The sequence below is a fragment of the Trichomycterus rosablanca genome, chromosome 19 (assembly GCF_030014385.1).
Source record: "Trichomycterus rosablanca isolate fTriRos1 chromosome 19, fTriRos1.hap1, whole genome shotgun sequence".
Classification (NCBI taxonomy): domain Eukaryota; kingdom Metazoa; phylum Chordata; class Actinopteri; order Siluriformes; family Trichomycteridae; genus Trichomycterus; species Trichomycterus rosablanca.
The window spans coordinates 12,048,177-12,066,611 of record NC_086006.1 but is presented as its reverse complement, the minus strand read 5'-3'; the positions used below and the strand labels follow the sequence as shown (position 1 = coordinate 12,066,611).

Below are 18,435 nucleotides of genomic sequence, written 5' to 3'. Positions count from 1 at the left end.
GAAGGACACCAGGAAGAAAATTGTAGACCTGCACCAGGCTGGGAAGAGTGAATCTACAATAGGCAAGCAGGTTGGTGTGAATAAATCAACTGTGGGAGCAATTGTAAGAAAATGGAAGACATACAAGACCATTGATGATCTCCCTCGATCTGGGGCCCCACACAAGATCTCATCCCGTGGGGTCAAAATGATCATGAGAACGGTGAGCAAAAATCCCAGAACTACACAGAGGGACCTGATGAATGACCTGCAGAGAGCTGGGACCAAAGTAACAAAGGCTACCATCAGTAACACACTACGCCGAGAGGGACTCAAATCCTGCAGTGCCAGGTGTGTCCCCCTGCTTAAGCCAGTACATGTCCAGGCCCGTCTGAAGTTTGCCAGAGAGCATATGGTTGATCCAGAAGAGGATTGGGAGAATATCATGTGGTCAGATGAAACCAAAATGGAACTTTTTGGTAAAAACTCAACTCGTCGTGTTTGGAGGAAGAAGAATGCTGAGTTGCATCCCAAGAACACCATACCTACTGTGAAGCATGGGGGTGGAAACATCATGCTTTGGGGCTGTTTTTCTGCAAAGGGGACAGGACGACTGATCCGTGTTAAGGGAAGAATGAACAGGGCCATGTATCATGAGATTTTAAGCCAAAACCTCCTTCCATCAGTGAGAGCATTGAAGATGGAACGTGGCTGGGTCTTCCAGCATGACAATGATCCCAAACGCACCGCTCGGGCAACGAAGGAGTGGCTCCGTAAAAAGCATTTCAAGGTCCTGGAGTGGCCTAGCCAGTCTCCAGACCTCAACCCCATAAAAAATTTGTGGAGTCCGTGTTGCCCAGCAACAGCCCCAAAACATCACTGCTCTAGAGGAGATCTGCATGGAGGAATGGGCCAAAATACCAGCTACAGTGTGTGCAAACCTGGTAAAGACTTACAGGAAACGTTTGACCTCTGTCATTGCCAACAAAGGTGATGTTACAAAGTATTGAGTTGAACTTTTGTTATTGACCAAATACTTATTTTCCAGCATAATTTACAAATAAATTCTTTAAAAATCCTACAATGTGATTTCCTGGATTTTTTTTTCTCATTTTGTCTCTCATAGTTGAAGTGTACCTATGATGAAAATTACAGACCTCTCTCATCTTTCTAAGTAGGAGAACCTGCACAATCAGTGGCTGACTAAATACTTTTTGGCCCCACTGTAAGTGGATCGGACACAGCAGCACTGTTGGAGTTTTTAAATACCGTGTCCACTCTATTAGACACTCCTACCTTGTTGGTCCACCTTGTAGATGTAAAGTCAGAGACAATCGGTTATCTATTGCTGCTGTCTGAGTTGGTCATCTTTTAGACCTTCATCAGTGGATACAGGACGCTGCCCATGGGGCACTGTTGGCTGGATATTTTTGGTTGGTGGACTATTCTCAGTTCAGCAGTGACAGTGAGGTGTTTAAAAACTCATCCACTCATACCAGCACAACACACACTAACACAACACCACCATGTCAGTGCCACTGCAGTGCTGATAATAACCCACCACCCAAATAATACCTACTCTGTAGTGGTTCTGTGGGGGTCCTGACCATTGAAGAACAGCATTAAAGGGGGCTAACAAAGCATGCAGAGAAACAGATGGACTACAGTCAGTAATTGTAGAACTACAAAGTGCTTCTATATGATAAGTGGAGCTGATAAAATGGACATTGAGTGTAGAAACAAGGAGGTGGTTTTAATGTTATGGCTGATCGGTGTATAGCTGTGCAATTATCAAACGGGGTTTAGCTCCCTCTGGTGGCCACGGGAGCAAGCTCCTGTGTGCTCGATCAACTATGATGGCTTGCCTTTTAAAGTCCTTGCTCAGCCCCCAATGGGACACCAATAATTTTAATATTATTTTTAGGTCATCAATTTTATTTTGTAAAAACTGCTTCTCGATTTGTTGCATTTTTGCATGTATTAACCAGTTCGTTCAAGCTTCTCTGCAAATGCATTTTGCATTGCCTGCACAGCCTGAAGGGCTTTTTCGGTGGACACAAGATGGGCTAAATATTCAGGCGTCTATTAAATACTTAGCCCAGGTTGGTGGAGGTTCAGAGCTTGTAGCATTGCTTGCATATTTCTCAGCTGATTGAGGGTTCGTTTCAAAGTGGCCACTGATCTCAGAGGGCTTCTGTGTACCCTAGTAAGTTTTCCTGGGCCTTTGGAGTAACACCATCCCTACAACATCACATACCTCTTATCATACTTAACAGTTAAGTATGGTTAGTAGTTCATCATTTTTTATCTGGGTATAGAACATGGTTCCAGCAAAAGTCCCAGTAGTGTTAAATAATCTGTGACAGAGACTTCTTGACCCCAATAAACTAATTTGTTTCTGTAACTTTCCAAGTGATCTTTGCATCTCTTAGCATATTCTGCACTGTGCATTGAGACAAAACAAACTCGGGTCCTCATCCAGAATCAGAATTAGAGTTATTGGCCAAGTATGTGGATACACACAAGGAATTTGGTTCTGGTTAATGGTATCTCTCTAGTATAAATCCAGTATACAAGCAATGTACAAGTTGCAAACAATGCACAAGAACATTAAACATTAAACAAAAATATACGAACTATAAGACTATATACAGGCAATATATAGAAAGTGTATGGACGTGTGCATGTATGTATGTACAGTATTCGGTGACCAATGTATGTATGTACATATAAGCAGAGGTACACAATATATGGTAACATACCGATGGCAATATACAGTAATATACAGATAATATAAGCTAGCAGCGTGTGGAATATTTAAAAAATAACAGTAAAGTGCACAGCATGTAGGATGAGTACTGCAATATTTAGTCAGTTGACAGCAGGTGAATATTTTCATGCTCAAGTCTGTATTGTCAGTCATTTATTTATTTAGGAGGGAGATGGCCTTTGGGAAGCAACTGCTCTTGAATCTGGAGGTTTTAGTCTGGATGGACCTATAGCGCCTGCCGGAGGGGAGGGGTTGAATGAAGTTATGGCCAGGGTGTGAAGAGTCAGTAGTAATTTTCTCTGCCCGTTTCTCTGCCCGGTTCTTGAAGAATACAAGTCCAGGAGGGAGGGCGCAGGAGCACCAATGATTTTCTCAGCTGTCTTTACCAGTCGCTGCAGTCTGTTCCTGTGTTGTATTGTGGCTGCTCCAAACCAGACTGTGATGGATGTGTACAGAACTGATTCGATGGCAGCAGTGTAGAACTGTCTTTACAGCTCCTGTGGCAGACCCAGCATCACCATGTACCCACATGAGCTTGCCCTCCTATTAAGAGGAAATATAGAATTGGCCAATTTTACTGTCCTTTGATATTGATTTACTGAATGAAAGTACTTACTGTTAAATTACTATTCCCTGGACCACCACTCATCAGCATTCTTTCCAGCAACAGCAGAATTTTGACAGGGAAAACAAAGGGGCTTTTAAATTCAACCCTTTGCATTTCACCACAAATGAAATAGGCAGCTATAAAGAATGTACAGGTCCTTCTCAAAAAATTAGCATATTGTGATAAAGTTCATTATTTTCCATAATGTAATTATAAAAATTAAACTTTCATATATTTTAGATTCATTGCACACCAACTGAAATATTTCAGGTCTTTTATTGTTTTAATACTGATGATTTTGGCATACAGCTCATGAAAACCCAAAATTCCTATCTCAAAAAATTAGCATATCATGAAAAGGTTCTCTAAACGAGCTATTAACCTAATCATCTGAATCAACGAATTAACTCTAAACACCTGCAAAAGATTCCTGAGGCTTTTAAAAACTCCCAGCCTGGTTCATTACTCAAAACTGCAATCATGGGTAAGACTGCCGACCTGACTGCTGTCCAGAAGGCCATCATTGACACCCTCAAGCAAGAGGGTAAGACACAGAAAGAAATTTCTAAACGAATAGGCTGTTCCCAGAGTGCTGTATCAAGGCACCTCAGTGGGAAGTCTGTGGGAAGTCTGTGGGAAGGAAAAAGTGTGGCAGAAAACGCTGCACAACGAGAAGAGGTGACCTGAGGAAGATTGTGGAGAAGGGCCGATTCCAGACCTTGGGGGACCTGCGGAAGCAGTGGACTGAGTCTGGAGTAGAAACATCCAGAGCCACCGTGCACAGGCGTGTGCAGGAAATGGGCTACAGGTGCCGCATTCCCCAGGTCAAGCCACTTTTGAACCAGAAACAGCAGCACTGGACTGTTGCTCAGTGGTCCAAAGTACTGTTTTCGGATGAAAGCAAATTTTGCATGTCATTCGGAAATCAAGGTGCCAGAGTCTGGAGGAAGACTGGGGAGAAGGAAATGCCAAAATGCCTGAAGTCCAGTGTCAAGTACCCACAGTCAGTGATGGTCTGGGGTGCCATGTCAGCTGCTGGTGTTGGTCCACTGTGTTTTATCAAGGGCAGGGTCAATGCAGCTAGCTATCAGGAGATTTTGGAGCACTTCATGCTTCCATCTGCTGAAAAGCTTTATGGAGATGAAGATTTCATTTTTCAGCACGACCTGGCACCTGCTCACAGTGCCAAAACCACTGGTGAATGGTTTACTGACCATGGTATTACTGTGCTCAATTGGCCTGCCAACTCTCCTGACCTGAACCCCATAGAGAATCTGTGGGATATTGTGAAGATAAAGTTGAGAGATACAAGACCCAACACTCTGGATGAGCTTAAGGCCGCTATCGAAGCATCCTGGGCCTCCATAACACCTCAGCAGTGCCACAGGCTGATTGCCTCCATGCTACGCCGCATTGAAGCAGTCATTTCTGCAAAAGGATTCCCAACCAAGTATTGAGTGCATAACTGAACATAATTATTTGAAGGTTGACTTTTTTTGTATTAAAAACACTTTTCTTTTATTGGTCGGATGAAATATGCTAATTTTTTGAGATAGGAATTTTGGGTTTTCATGAGCTGTATGCCAAAATCATCAGTATTAAAACAATAAAAGACCTGAAATATTTCAGTTGGTGTGCAATGAATCTAAAATATATGAAAGTTTAATTTTTATCATTACATTATGGAAAATAATGAACTTTATCACAATATGCTAATTTTTTGAGAAGGACCTGTATTTGCTTAGATTTGTATTTGTTTAAATGTTGACTGTCAGATTATTAGTAAAAACATTAGAACTGCTCGTTTTTACAACATGATTAGAATTATTATTAGAATAGCAAGCGCATTAGCCATCAGGTGAACATGAACATCAAAACATGCAGGTGGCCATGCATTCATATAATAGCAGCATATCATTTCATGTGGATGGAAGTGTACAATACAAACAACCACTCAAAAATAATCGCGTTTATTGGATAACCACATTGGAGGCTGCACAACCATGCTTCTCTGAACTGTCAAGCCTATGACGACTGCACACTCTTTGTCCATAATATTTCGACTTTATTTTCATAATCATTTCGACTTTAATCTCGAAATAATTTCGACTTCATTCTCATAATATTTCGACTTTATTATCATAATATTTCGACTTTATTCTCACAATCATTTCGAATTTAATCTCGAAATAATTTTGACTTTATTCTCATAATATTTTGCCTTTATTCTCATAATATTTCGACTTTATTACCATAATATTTTGACTTTATTATCATATGTTGATTTTTATCTCGAAATCAAAACTTTATTCTCATATTTCGACTTTATTATCATAATATTTTCTCAAAATTGAAACTTTATTCTCAAAACTTAAAAAAAAAAAAAAATTTTTACAGTGGCCCTAATACGCCGTCATAAGACCCTGACCAGGATAATGTGGTAGAAATTTGCTATGTACTATTATTATTAATAATTATTTATAATTTAATTAATATGATAGTTTAAAACTATTCAGCAGTTTGAAACGGTTTTAAGAGTAGCATTTCAGTAATTGATTTTTAGAGTGTACAGTACTGATCTTGTGAATTCAGCTTGGATATTTCTAAACTAATACAAATTTGATATAAATTGATACATTTAAAAATTAAGCCAACAAATGTGTTAGTTGTACTTTAAGTACAGCTTGTAAAGCATTCAAACCGTTCACGCTGCGTTGCCATTTTTAACGGCTCTCCGCCCTACAGATTACGTCGATGTTTTCACTCAATCGTCATTGGCTACCGGGTAAATTTGAAATGTAACCACTTTCAATGCTAATACGTTAGCAATACGCTTCCAGTTGAACTGCTTAGATAGCGCATTATGGTTGGGTGTTAGCTTGACGCTGTTTGCTGAAATTGGTAAAAATATTACTAAAAGGGATTCTCCGCCGGTAGTATTCATTGCTACGTAAGTTATTGTTTTTTAATGATGTTTTCTGTTCTGATACGTAAACATTTGACTACTAAACAAACCATTAGCTGAGCCTTATAACAACACGCTAGCTTAGGGTATAATGTAGCATTATAGGTTCAAACCGAGGTGTGTGTATATATATATATATATATATATATATATATATATATATATATATATATATATATATACACACACACACACACACACACACACACACACACATGTATGTATGTATGTATGTATGTAATTTACAAACCTAGTAGGTTCACAATTCCATACAAATGTGGATAAATTAAATTAGCATTTATTTGATTTATCAGCCTGTTTGAATAGGTAAGCATGCAGACCGACACAATTACTTATTGTGTTAATCACAGTTAGTCTTATTGGCAGTCAACACTTTTATTAGTCAAAACATCGGCCTTCCACACGATTAAACACTACAAAATCCATATTGTATTATTCATTAACTTTGTTTTGTAGGAACTGACGTTTAACATAACTCTAAAATAGTAAATATCGTTAAAACCAAATTCATTAGGTTCGTTTAGTATTAACTCTATTAAAACTTAAATATGCATCCTTGTTGGGTCTTTGGGTCTTTATTTTGCTTTAATAACAGTTATTTTTTTATATTAATGTCCTTTTTATGAAATAACTTTTGCCCTTGACATCAGTAACCAGACAGACAGATAGATACTTTATTAATCCCAAAGGAAATTAAGGCCTCAGTAGCAAGTTACATAAATCAAAAGTAATGTACACACTACAGAGATTTACATAATACAAACAAGTATCTGTATAATCACAACACTCAGACAACACACTACAACACTCCTAAGGGTACATATGGAGGTGTTATTTTGGTTTACATCGTAAGGCTGGTATATGTTGTAAGTAACAGCTGTAAAATAATTTTTTTTTAAAGTGAACTACAGTGCAAATATAAAAATGTGCAGATGGATGTACGAAAAGGTGCAGATGTGCCTGTTTCTTTCTGTATACAGTAGACCCTTGACTTGCGAATTTAATTGGATCCGAAGGGCTGTTCTTAAGTCAAAATGTTTGTTAGTTAAACCTATAATAAACAACAATACACAGTAGTACTGTACATAAAACACACGCCACATTTCAGTACAGTACGTGTAAATTTCCTTCTTTTTATATAAAATGTATCTACCAGAAACAACAATAACTCTTATATTTCTCTATTATTTCCTTCTTTTTCAATAGTGTTGTATTTTGTAGATGTAATTGCACAAAAGAAACAATACTTTACTGAGCCGAATTCCTTCTTCTCTCTCACTCACTGTCCCCTCTGTCTGATACACAGTGACAGCTACTGGCAGGAGTAATTATACAACAAACTGATTTTTTCATTTTCTCACCACTGGACATCCTCTGCACCTTCTTTGAGGACATTTTAATATAGAATTTTACAAAATATAAAGAAAACGCTGTCCGAATGTTCGCTCACTATATTGAAGGTGCAGAGGTTGTCCAGTGGTGAGAAAATGAAAAAAAATCACTGTTTGTTGATAATTACTCCTGCCAGTAGCTGTCACTGTGTATCATAGAGAGAGAGAGACGATTGGAGTCAATTTGTTCGTGACCTCACGTATTCCGCGAATTTCTGTTCGTAATCCGAAATTTGTTCTTACGTTAAGTTGAAAAAGTAACCCAGATGTTCATAACCCAGATGTTCGTATGGTAAACCGTTCGTAACTCTACTGTATATTGTCTGTATATATAGAAACCAGTCGGCAACTAATTTCTTTTTTTCTTGCAAAACAGAAAATGGAAACTGCTGTGATGAACCTTCATGGCTTGTTTGAAAACCTTCGGTCTCATGTTGAGGTCCTAAATGAAAGCATCGAGCCCCGTGAGTAAATCCACAATTGTTTATAAGAAGTTCAAATCTCTAAACGGATGATTTTCTTACACGTGTGCTTATTTTTACAGAGTTTATACAAATGGCCCTGAATTTTGAAGACTGTCGTCGTAAATGGCTCAGAGGGCAGCAGGAGTTGGCCTCATTTAAAGAGGTTCTTGCCAAAGTAGAGACAGAAAGAGGGGCTCTTGAGGTCAAGCTCAAACATGCTCGGAACCAAGTGGATGTGGAAATACGTAGGCGACAAAAAGCTGAGGCTGACTGTGAAAAAATGGTATGTAGCTAGCTGTATATATGCGTAGATACAAATATATGTGTTTGATGGATTGATAGAGAGACTGGTCAGGTGACTCCTTGGTCTTGATTGACTAATGTCACAATATGGGAGCCGTCAAAAGGAAAGCACGAAGAGGAGATAGTGTTAGTGGTTTTGTCAGGCATGTATAAAAGCAAGTGGAAGTCCATGGTCATATGAGCAGTGAGATTTTGTAGAGGATTTTCCAAATTTTGAGAGGATTTGCATTCGATTGTAATCGTTCACATATTGCTAATTGAAGTGAAACAACATTGCTTCAGGACCAGAGTGCAACAAAAACACAAGTTCAAACAATACAATATATACTGTCCTGCTAAACTATAGTGTAATAAATCAGAATCAGAATATCTTTATTGTCATTATACCAGGTATAACGAAATTAAGGTGCAATACTCTACAGTGTTACAAACAATAAATTTAAAAGACTAGAATTTACAAAGATTCCAAAAATTTGCATTCACAAAATTTACAATAACACACAAATAGACCTTCTGTCAGTAACAAGCTGGTGGAATTGCACATTGCTCTTTGTAATCATTGCCCCTGAAGTTGCACAGTCCCATGTGTTTAGTGAAATGAATTAGTGAAATCACCTTATATAGAAAAGGTGAAGGTGACTGAACCAAAACAAGTGTGGTGTTGGTCAGTATACAGTACTGAGTAAATATAAAGTGAGGAAAATACACATCATAATTTGATATATAAGCAACAGTGCAGAGTAGTGTGTCCCATCAGTTCAAACTGTGAGGAGCTGTCCATTCTTTAGCTTTGTTGGTAAGAGCCACTCAGCTTTGAAAAGCACATTCTCAAGTGTAAAGTGTTTTTTTCCATTTTTACCCTTTTATGAAAGTCTTTTTCCATATAAAGTTAATTCTCGATAGAGGATTGTGATTCGACAGTGATTAATTTTCATTTTTGTCACTAATACTTTGCTGGTTGAGACTAACATACAATGCTCATTCGAAGCAGCACACAGTGAATTGCAGTTCAGCTGTGAGTTGCTTTTCATTTTGTCACCTTTTCTGCATGTCTGCTTTTCACAATTTTCCACTGTAGTGGTTGCTTTTCAATTTGTTTCTAATTTCTCTCCATAGGGAGCCTGTCCTGTAAAGTGCCTATTAATTGTGCTTATTATAAAGAAACCTTAGCTTTAAGGAGATATTCTTTAAAAGTAATTAATGTTTCTGTCATTTGTTGTTTGTAGGATCGTCAGATCCAGCTGATTAGAGATCTCCTGGTCACAGAGGGATCCAGCACCAGTATCCAGCTGAATGATGAGCAGCGCTCAGCTCTGGCTTTCCTCAATGCTCGTTCACAGGCACCCACCACCCTTAACAGCAGCCGAAGGTATGGGGAGTTGGATCACACTTATTAGTGAGGAAAGACATGCTTAATGTGTTCAGCTTTTTTATTTGTTTATTTATGTACATTTGCAGACTGACCACAATTGATGAATCAGCCTCAATCCTGTCAGACATCAGCTATGATAAAACTGATGACTCATTGGTAAGTAATCTCTGCTTTTTTACCCAAGATAGATCACCATCAGTGATCACCGAAGAAATCTGATCTCCAATTAATTTGCTTGTTTTACATTAATTAGACAACAGTTTACAATGATAATGACTGATTTTTGGCAGGACTGGGACTCCTCTGTTGTTAGAACTGTTCGTCTGAAGAAACGTCAGAAGAGAGTGAGTTGTTAATAGGCACTCTTCACCCACATGATCACTGTGGGGCATAATCTTGTTAGGAATCAGACTGCTAAATAAAGTTATTCTTGTCTTGTTTTAGCGATCTTCCAGAAACCACACTGATGGGCCTCCAGCTGCTTCCAAAAGGTCCCGGTCCACAGGCCGCATCTCAGAGAAAGTATGTCCTGGTTAATTAAGAGGTTCTGGTTTTTTTTTCCATATATGGGATGAAACGTTTGCTGAGTAATTCTTGGTAAATTTATTTGTGTGTAGGGAAATGAGTCTTTGGTGGCTAAAACTACAGTGACTGTGCCTAACAATGGCGGTCCCATAGAAGCGATCACTACTGTTGAGGCTGTGCCTTATTGGACTAGAAGCAGGAGAAAGACTGGTGAGTTTAAAGCTTGGCATTTTGATAGTCTGTTTATACTAGAGGTAAATGGTATACTGGTATCAAATGCTGTTAATTCATTCTGTGATGCAGCTTGCCATACTATGATAAGCTAAACGATGGTAAACCTATTTACATTATATTTATCAACTGCTTTATCCATAGTATGCTCATAAACAATTGAACACTACTGAACTGTTAATGCTCGAGACACTTGTACATCCAAAAGTACCTATTTAATTTATATAATTGCATACACAGGATTTTCACGTTCACTTCCATTTCGTATTTATATATTTTTCTATAGTTTTTATATTGCACAAAACACTGCACCTTTTTAAACCAACAATGTGAATTGCACATGCCAATGTTTACAATGTTTATAACGTTTACAGGTATAAATGTGTGTTAAGGAGAGAGTGAGCTGTGTGAATAAGATTGTCTTTTGTATTTTCATGCACTGCAAGAATCTGTGTAACCAAAAACAAATTCCTTGTATATGTGAGCATACTTGGCCAATAAAGTCTAATTCTGATATTGGCTTCTACCAAACAGTTGAGATGATCACACAAATAATCCAACTTTTCATCAGCTGCTAGCTGCAAGCAGTTTTCTTAAAACCAGTGTCATCTACCAATATTTTTGAGTTTAACACGTCAAGCAAGGAGTAGATACGGCTGAAACAAGATTATTTAAATACAGCTTATATACAGCTTTACTATGCAGTTGAGCAGACCATTAAAGAGTTAAGTGGGTAAACATCAAACACACTTAGTACTACTGAGGACAAACACATGTAAGTTAGGTGGCAATATTCCCTGTGTTTGACATTGAACATTTACTGATGAATCATGTGTAACCTAAATACCTGTCTTATGTATGTAATCAAAGTGTAAAAGATGACATTAAAATCCTAATAAACAGACTCATAAATTAGTAATTGGGGAGCTGATAAGCCCCCCATTACAGCTCTAATACTTTCATATAGCTAAAAAAAACTTTACTAAATTTATGCTAATATTTGCAAAAATAGTAAAGCCAAATATTTAAAATTAAAGCCACATGCCTGTTTAGAGTTGCAATATGTGACTAATTCTAACACACATTTCAACAACACTGCTGTACTTACTACACAAGTAAAACACGCACACTGCCATGTAATGACTACTGGTTCATTGCAAATGTTAACTGCTCCACCACCCAATTAACATTTGGTCTGTATGGGTCCTATAGGCATCTATTTGAAAAATAAATTAAGAACAGTGGGGTGACTTTTTACAAAGCAAGAGATTGTCTACAGTCAGCGATTGTATACCCAGTTAAGTTAATCCATTTGTAAAGTATGCTAGATGGTTCTTTCATGCACATTATGCTATCTAGGATTTAAACATTGCAAGTACAACAGAGGGCCTTTGTAACATTGCAGCACTGAAGTTGTAGGAATGGGCAAAAACTAAATAACAGTAATGCAGAATAACAGAGGGTTTGTGTTGTACTCAGGTTTTAAAAACCCAATTTTCCTAGGTTTCAGATCACTGGGGCTTTGGTTAGCATGCCTGAAATTCTTTGTGCTACTTAATGACTAGTTGTAAGTACATTAATTAGAAATGGATTATATAAGAGTGAATAAATCTGAGAATTAAGTCTAGATTTTTGTTTACAAAAATCTTTATTACTCTATCAACCAACACAAAACCACCAATGGTGATCCTACTATGTTGAACACATTGTGTAGTAAAATGTGTTATTTAATACTCATCCCTTCAGCTTGCTTCCTAATACATCATCTTGCCTCTGCACCTTGTGCAGCATATTCAGAAAGTATTCTGACCATCTGACTTTTTGCTGTTGTGGATTTGATTTTGAATAAATATAATTGCTTTAATTAATTAAAAACACATTTCTTTTACAATTTGGCTATTTTGCAATCCACATGGTGGTGAGGTACATCTGGTTTGCCATGAATCTAGAACGAAGTTGCATTTTTAATTGATTGAAAAGGCACACAGCTGTGTCTGTAATGGCCCCCGATTTACAGTGCATTGTCAGGACAGTAGCCAAGCCATGACGTCTACATGCTGTGTCAAGTCTTTGACAAAACGAACTTATATTTGTGCTATGGACACATGCTTTGTATATGCTATGTAAAACCACATTCATTCTAGCCCTTGTTGTGTTCTGTAGCTGTTATGGAGTGGGACACAGGAGACACCGATTCTGTACAGTCAGTGGACGTTTTTAAACACCCAGGCCGGCCACAGAGAGACACCAAAGTAGAACCTAGCACACCCCAAACTAATAGCGGTGTCCGTCTTCATGAGTTTGTCTCCAAAACGGTATGGTATGATTTATGACTGGCTTTGTAGATTTTTCTTATCATTAATAATAATTTTAATTGGTTTTAAATCACATCTCTGCATTTTTCAGGTGATAAAACCAGAGTCTTGTGTTCCCTGTGGAAAGAGGATCAAGTTTGGAAAAATCTCCCTAAAGTGCCGGGACTGTCGAGTAGTGGCCCATCCAGAGTGTCGTGAACGCTGTCCTCTACCTTGTATTCCCAACTTGCCTGGGACTCCGATCAAGATTGGAGAGGTAGAGCATCCTATAACGACTATGAAACTGAAACAGTTTGACAGTTTCACTCATGGAATGCAGATTTAATACATCTGCAGCAGTTCTTCCATATTACATTAATTTTGAACATGGATAAAGCAGAAACCTTCACCACTAGTTATAAATCAGAGTAGTTTATTTGAAATGCAAGTTGCTGTACAATCACACAAGTATGAGTTGCATAAATGCTTAATGATTATCTTATTTCTTTATTGTTGTACAGGGTACTCTTGCAGACTACGTATCTGTCACTTCCCCCATGATTCCTCCTTTGGTGGTGCACTGTGTGAATGAGATTGAACAGAGAGGGCTACATGAGGTCAGTCCATTAGCTTCAGTAAATGTATTTAATACACCACTATTAACCAAGCATACTGTTTTGCAGATTGTTGGCAATTCTTTTGATTGTTCTTTGTCGTAGACTGGTCTGTACCGCGTGTCTGGAGCTGACCGGGTTGTAAAGGAGCTAAAGGAAAAGTTTCTACGTGGGAAGACTGTTCCTCTGCTAAGTAAGGTGGAGGACATCCACGCTATTGCTGGACTCCTCAAGGATTTTCTAAGACACCTCAAAGAGCCTCTTCTTACCTTCCACCTCAACCGCAATTTTGTAGAGGCAGCAGGTTAGTAAATACATGAATACATGAGGCTTTACTTTTTATTTGAAGGTTAACATTATGGTCAGTGAAGAAGTGAAATAAAGCTGGGCTGTGTATAGTTGTATTTTCTGTTTTTTAATTGTGGTGACTTGTTGCTATATTTCTGAAGGCATCATTTTATATTCACAGAGCTGGCTGATGAAGACAACTCGATTGCACTAATGTATCAAACTATCAGTGACCTACCTCAGCCAAACAGAGACACACTGGCCTTCCTAATTATCCACTTACAAAGGTAGAGTGTGTGTATGGATAAATGTTATGCCAGTGCCACTTAGTGGGTTGTTTATCATTATGCAACTTGTTAGCCTTGCTAGATAGATTGCGTTTCATATTTATTAGGATAGATAGATCACTTTATTAATCCCATAGGGAAAGTCAGTTATTACAACAACTCAGGGTACAAGTAAAAGTATTAGAGTACACAAGTGTTATAGTATAATGCTATGCAGTTAGATAAATACGTAGAATAAAGAAATGTAGTATGTAATATAATAAGTTATTACAAAGTGTCATTTGCATTAAATATTAACAGGTTTGTAATGTGCAAAAGGGCGATATGTATTATGATAAACTTGTGTCCTTTGAATAAGGATTAATTTATCATGCTCTATGCGTCTATCTTGATAGTGGCTTGATCAATTTATTTTTTTCATCTAATCAAGCCGAGGGCAACAGTGGCAAGGAAAAACTCCCATAAAATTACAGCAAGAAACCTTGAGAAACCAGACTCAGCAGGGACCCAATAAAGTCTTAATTTTTACTAGTTTTGGTCAAAATATTAAGTTGGCACAAAGACATTTCTAGTACTTTTTTTGTTGCATTATTCTGTGTTCTTTAACAAGCTAGATTTAAGTTATTAGGAAAAACAGTTGGTAGGATCTAATTGGCTATTTAGTACAGTCATAGTCATGCATAAGTATACTACAGCAGGTAGACTTAAATTTTTTAAGTAATTGTAGCTGGCAATAAGTTTGTTGTTTCTTTTTTGCTTGGTTCCAGCTTTTCATATGGCATATAGATGAAAAAAAAACTTTTTAAACATTTATCCACTTTTCGTTCTTAGAGTTGCTCAAAGCACAGACACCAAGATGGATGTGACTAACTTAGCCCGTGTGTTTGGACCCACAATTGTGGGGCACAGTGTCCCTGATCCTGATCCAATGACCATCCTGCAGGATACAAAACACCAGCCTAAGGTAAGAGACACATCTTAAATATTGACCTTCCTAGAATGGTCACAGTTCAATTTGGTTCATTCCTACAGTTTGGTGCCTTTTGTGTCCCCAGTACTGATCATTGTATTTATTAAATAAAATTTAATAACAATAAAAGTTCTAAACATCTTACTAAAATAATTAACACTTTCAAATACTAAACACAATGCTTTCACCCCCCCCCCACAAAAAAAAATAAAATAATTACTGTATATCTGTCTTTCAATACTGTTTAAAAGGTTTGCTTAAGTCCCTCTAAACCTTGGATTTTTTTTTTCTTTGACTTTCATTTTATTGCTGATTATAAGGGGTTTTCACACGTCCCTCAAGTTGCTGTCCACCCTGTTATTTGTTACTACTGTCGCTTAAAATGAAGAGCTGTTTTGCATACTGACATCATTTCCTGGAGCTCACATGATCTTTTTGGAGAGAAAACAACTGTGGAAGATGAGTGGCTAACTCCTCATTTTAATGTTGTTTTTTCCACATTTTATTCTAAAAGTCTTATATGGTCAACCATAACATGTCCACCGTTACGGGATATATAAGAAAAAGCAAAACGATTTGATAATTTAAAAAATAATCATACTAAAAAGCTGTCTGAATTCACTTTCATGGTTTTGCTCACTTGCTAGCTAATGGCTAATTTTATGTCATTGTCCACCCTGTTACAACCTAATACGTAACAGGGTGAACATCACAGTGTTAATGAGGTGCATGTGTAATTTATATAGCTTTATTATTCAGTTTGTTTATAATAATGACAGAAATATTGATATGTGTGCATCCTTTAAATAATTGTCTTAAGTGCAGCTGAAAGACAGAAACACGAGTTATGTATTTGTCCATTACAGGGTGGACATCCTGGGTCAGAGACTGCATAAAGATGTGTGCTAGAGCTCGACCAATATTAGTTTGGAAAAGTATTAACAGGTCCTTTTTATAATAAAACATGAAAAACAAATAAAAAGTTTCATTTTCAAAAAGTTTTAAGGTCCAGAAGGTACCCAATACCAAGAATGACCCATTTATAATTAATGTTGATAAAATATCCTTTGGTACAATTACCTGAAGTGAACACTGTTTTTTTCTTCTTAGGTTGTTGAGCGCTTGCTTAACTTGCCTGTAGAGTACTGGAGCCAGTTCATGATGGTGGAGCAGGACCAAGCTCACACTAATCACATGGTCATTGAGAACACCAATGTTTATGCCACTCCTGATCAAAAAGGTATGTTGGGGGGTGGGTTTACTTAATGTAGTAGTAAGTAAATGTTTCACAAACATTTTGTACCTAAGAGTAGCTACTGTTAAGTTGGGATATTTGATATAAATTCTTTTACTTGGTTGCAGTGAGTATGTTTGGCCCACTTACCACTCCAGAGCAGCAGCTGACCAAGACTCCATCTTCCAGCTCCCTGTCTCAGCGCATGAGAAATGCTACACTAAATGCAATCACACCCAAGTATGTGTTAATTTGGCATCAGTTGCTGACCTCTCTGTTTAGAAGTTTAAAAAAGAAGTTGCTGTTTTGCTTCTGTTGAGGTGCTGATCAGGTTTTTGGCTCTTTTTTTTTTACAGATTTGGCAGCAAGAGCAAGTCTTCTGTTGGCTTCAGTCGCCAGGGGAACTTCTTTGCCTCTCCTCTGCTGAAGTAGCCAAGGCATATTTTTGGGAGATATACAGTGCATGACAGTCAACAATGCTTTCAAAACATTTTAATCGACCAGTTTTATCTTTTTCTTATGTTATTTTTAAATGTTTATACCAATGACATTCGCAGCCAAAAGGATGGTCAAAATATGCACTTTCTATATCTTATCACTGCGTCAAAGCTCAGAATACTGTCAGTTTGGATGGGAGTTCTTTATAAAGAAGCCCAAAACTGCTGGTATGTGGCTTTTATACTTGTATTTGTAAATGTACCTTGGACTGTACTACCAGTCCCTTTTTTTAACTTTTACCTCTTTATTTTATAACTCTGCAAAAGCTGTATTTGGTGATGTTTTGTTCTGATGTAAACAGTTTGTTTAAAATATCTTTTCTCAAACTTTTATAAAAGAGTGTATTGGAATTTTCAACAATCGTTAAAAACCGCATTATTTGATGTTTGATTTGACAAAAGATTTCATAAAATTTTACTTGCATTGCATAGGTTTATTAATGCATATTTACATGTATGTATTTGTTTTAAATCATATTACAAATCTCCCAGTGCATTTACTGGGGTAGAATTTTGCTGAGCTTTACAATTTTAAGTACCACAGGGCTACAGTCGCCCACTATGTATCACGTACTGTAAAATTTGCTATAGTGTTTGCAAAATACATTCTTTCTCTTCTACTGTGTTGTTTACAATTATTTTTCCAAGGATAGATTCAGAGCTCTTGACAGATAATACAACAAAATGTGATGACAGCTGTCCACTTTTATTTAGTATCAAGGCACATTACATTGATTTGTTGTGTAAACCACATAATTGACAGACCTATCCAGAATTGATTACTGCCTGCATTGTTGAATTAGTAGATATAAAATTACTGTATGTATGTATGTATGTATGTATGTATGTATGTGTGTGTGTATATCTTATATATAGTATATCTTTTCATGGGACAACACTGACAAAATGACACTTTGACACAATGAAAAGTAGTCTGTGTGCAGCTTATATAACAGTGTAAATTTATTCTTCCCTCAAAATAACTCAATATACAGCCATTAATGTCTAAACCACCGGCAACAAAAGTGAGTACACCCCTTAGTGAAAGTTCCTGAAGTGTCAATATTTTGTGTGGCCACCATTATTTTCCAGAACTGCCTTAACTCTCCTGGGCATGGAGTTTACCAGAGCTTCACAGGTTGCCACTGGAATGCTTTTCCACTCCTCCATGATGACATCACGGAGCTGGCGGATATTCGAGACTTTGCGCTCCTCCACCTTCCGCTTGAGGATGCCCCAAAGATGTTCTATTGGGTTTAGGTCTGGAGACATGCTTGGCCAGTCCATCACCTTTACCCTCAGCCTCTTCAATAAAGCAGTGGTCGTCTTAGAGGTGTGTTTGGGGTCATTATCATGCTGGAACACTGCCCTGCGACCCAGTTTCCGGAGGGAGGGGATCATGCTCTGCCTCAGTATTTCACAGTACATATTGGAGTTCATGTGTCCCTCAATGAAATGTAACTCCCCAACACCTGCTGCACTCATGCAGCCCCAGACCATGGCATTCCCACCACCATGCTTGACTGTAGGCATGACACACTTATCTTTGTACTCCTCACCTGATTGCCGCCACACATGCTTGAGACCATCTGAACCAAACAAATTAAACTTGGTCTCATCAGA

At 37.7% G+C, this 18,435-nt stretch overlaps 1 protein-coding gene and 1 long non-coding RNA gene across 3 annotated transcripts; one reads left to right on the top strand and one right to left on the bottom strand.

Moving 5' to 3' along the window:
* Positions 1 to 2,889: 2,889 nt before the first annotated feature.
* LOC134333062 (uncharacterized) lies at positions 2,890 to 3,445 on the bottom strand. Its single transcript, XR_010015335.1, has 2 exons — positions 3,366 to 3,445; positions 2,890 to 3,292 (listed from the first exon to the last, which is right to left on the bottom strand). It is a non-coding gene; the product is annotated as an uncharacterized LOC134333062 (long non-coding RNA).
* A 2,613-nt stretch (positions 3,446 to 6,058) lies between these two features.
* Positions 6,059 to 17,432, top strand: racgap1 (Rac GTPase activating protein 1). Of its 2 annotated transcripts, none has more exons than XM_063015306.1 (17): positions 6,059 to 6,141; positions 8,110 to 8,197; positions 8,278 to 8,480; positions 9,727 to 9,869; positions 9,959 to 10,028; positions 10,163 to 10,216; positions 10,317 to 10,394; positions 10,490 to 10,607; positions 12,792 to 12,943; positions 13,035 to 13,199; positions 13,444 to 13,539; positions 13,642 to 13,840; positions 14,006 to 14,111; positions 14,943 to 15,075; positions 16,192 to 16,321; positions 16,444 to 16,555; positions 16,672 to 17,432. In XM_063015306.1, exons 2-17 carry the CDS (start codon positions 8,113 to 8,115, stop codon positions 16,745 to 16,747), a joined length of 1,920 nt encoding a protein of 639 aa, XP_062871376.1. In that variant the 5' UTR covers positions 6,059 to 6,141; positions 8,110 to 8,112; the 3' UTR covers positions 16,748 to 17,432. The 2 variants fall into 2 exon arrangements, with proteins under 2 accessions (XP_062871376.1, XP_062871375.1); XM_063015305.1 differs by lacking the exon at positions 6,059 to 6,141 and adding an exon at positions 6,196 to 6,306.
* Positions 17,433 to 18,435: the final 1,003 nt, after the last annotated feature.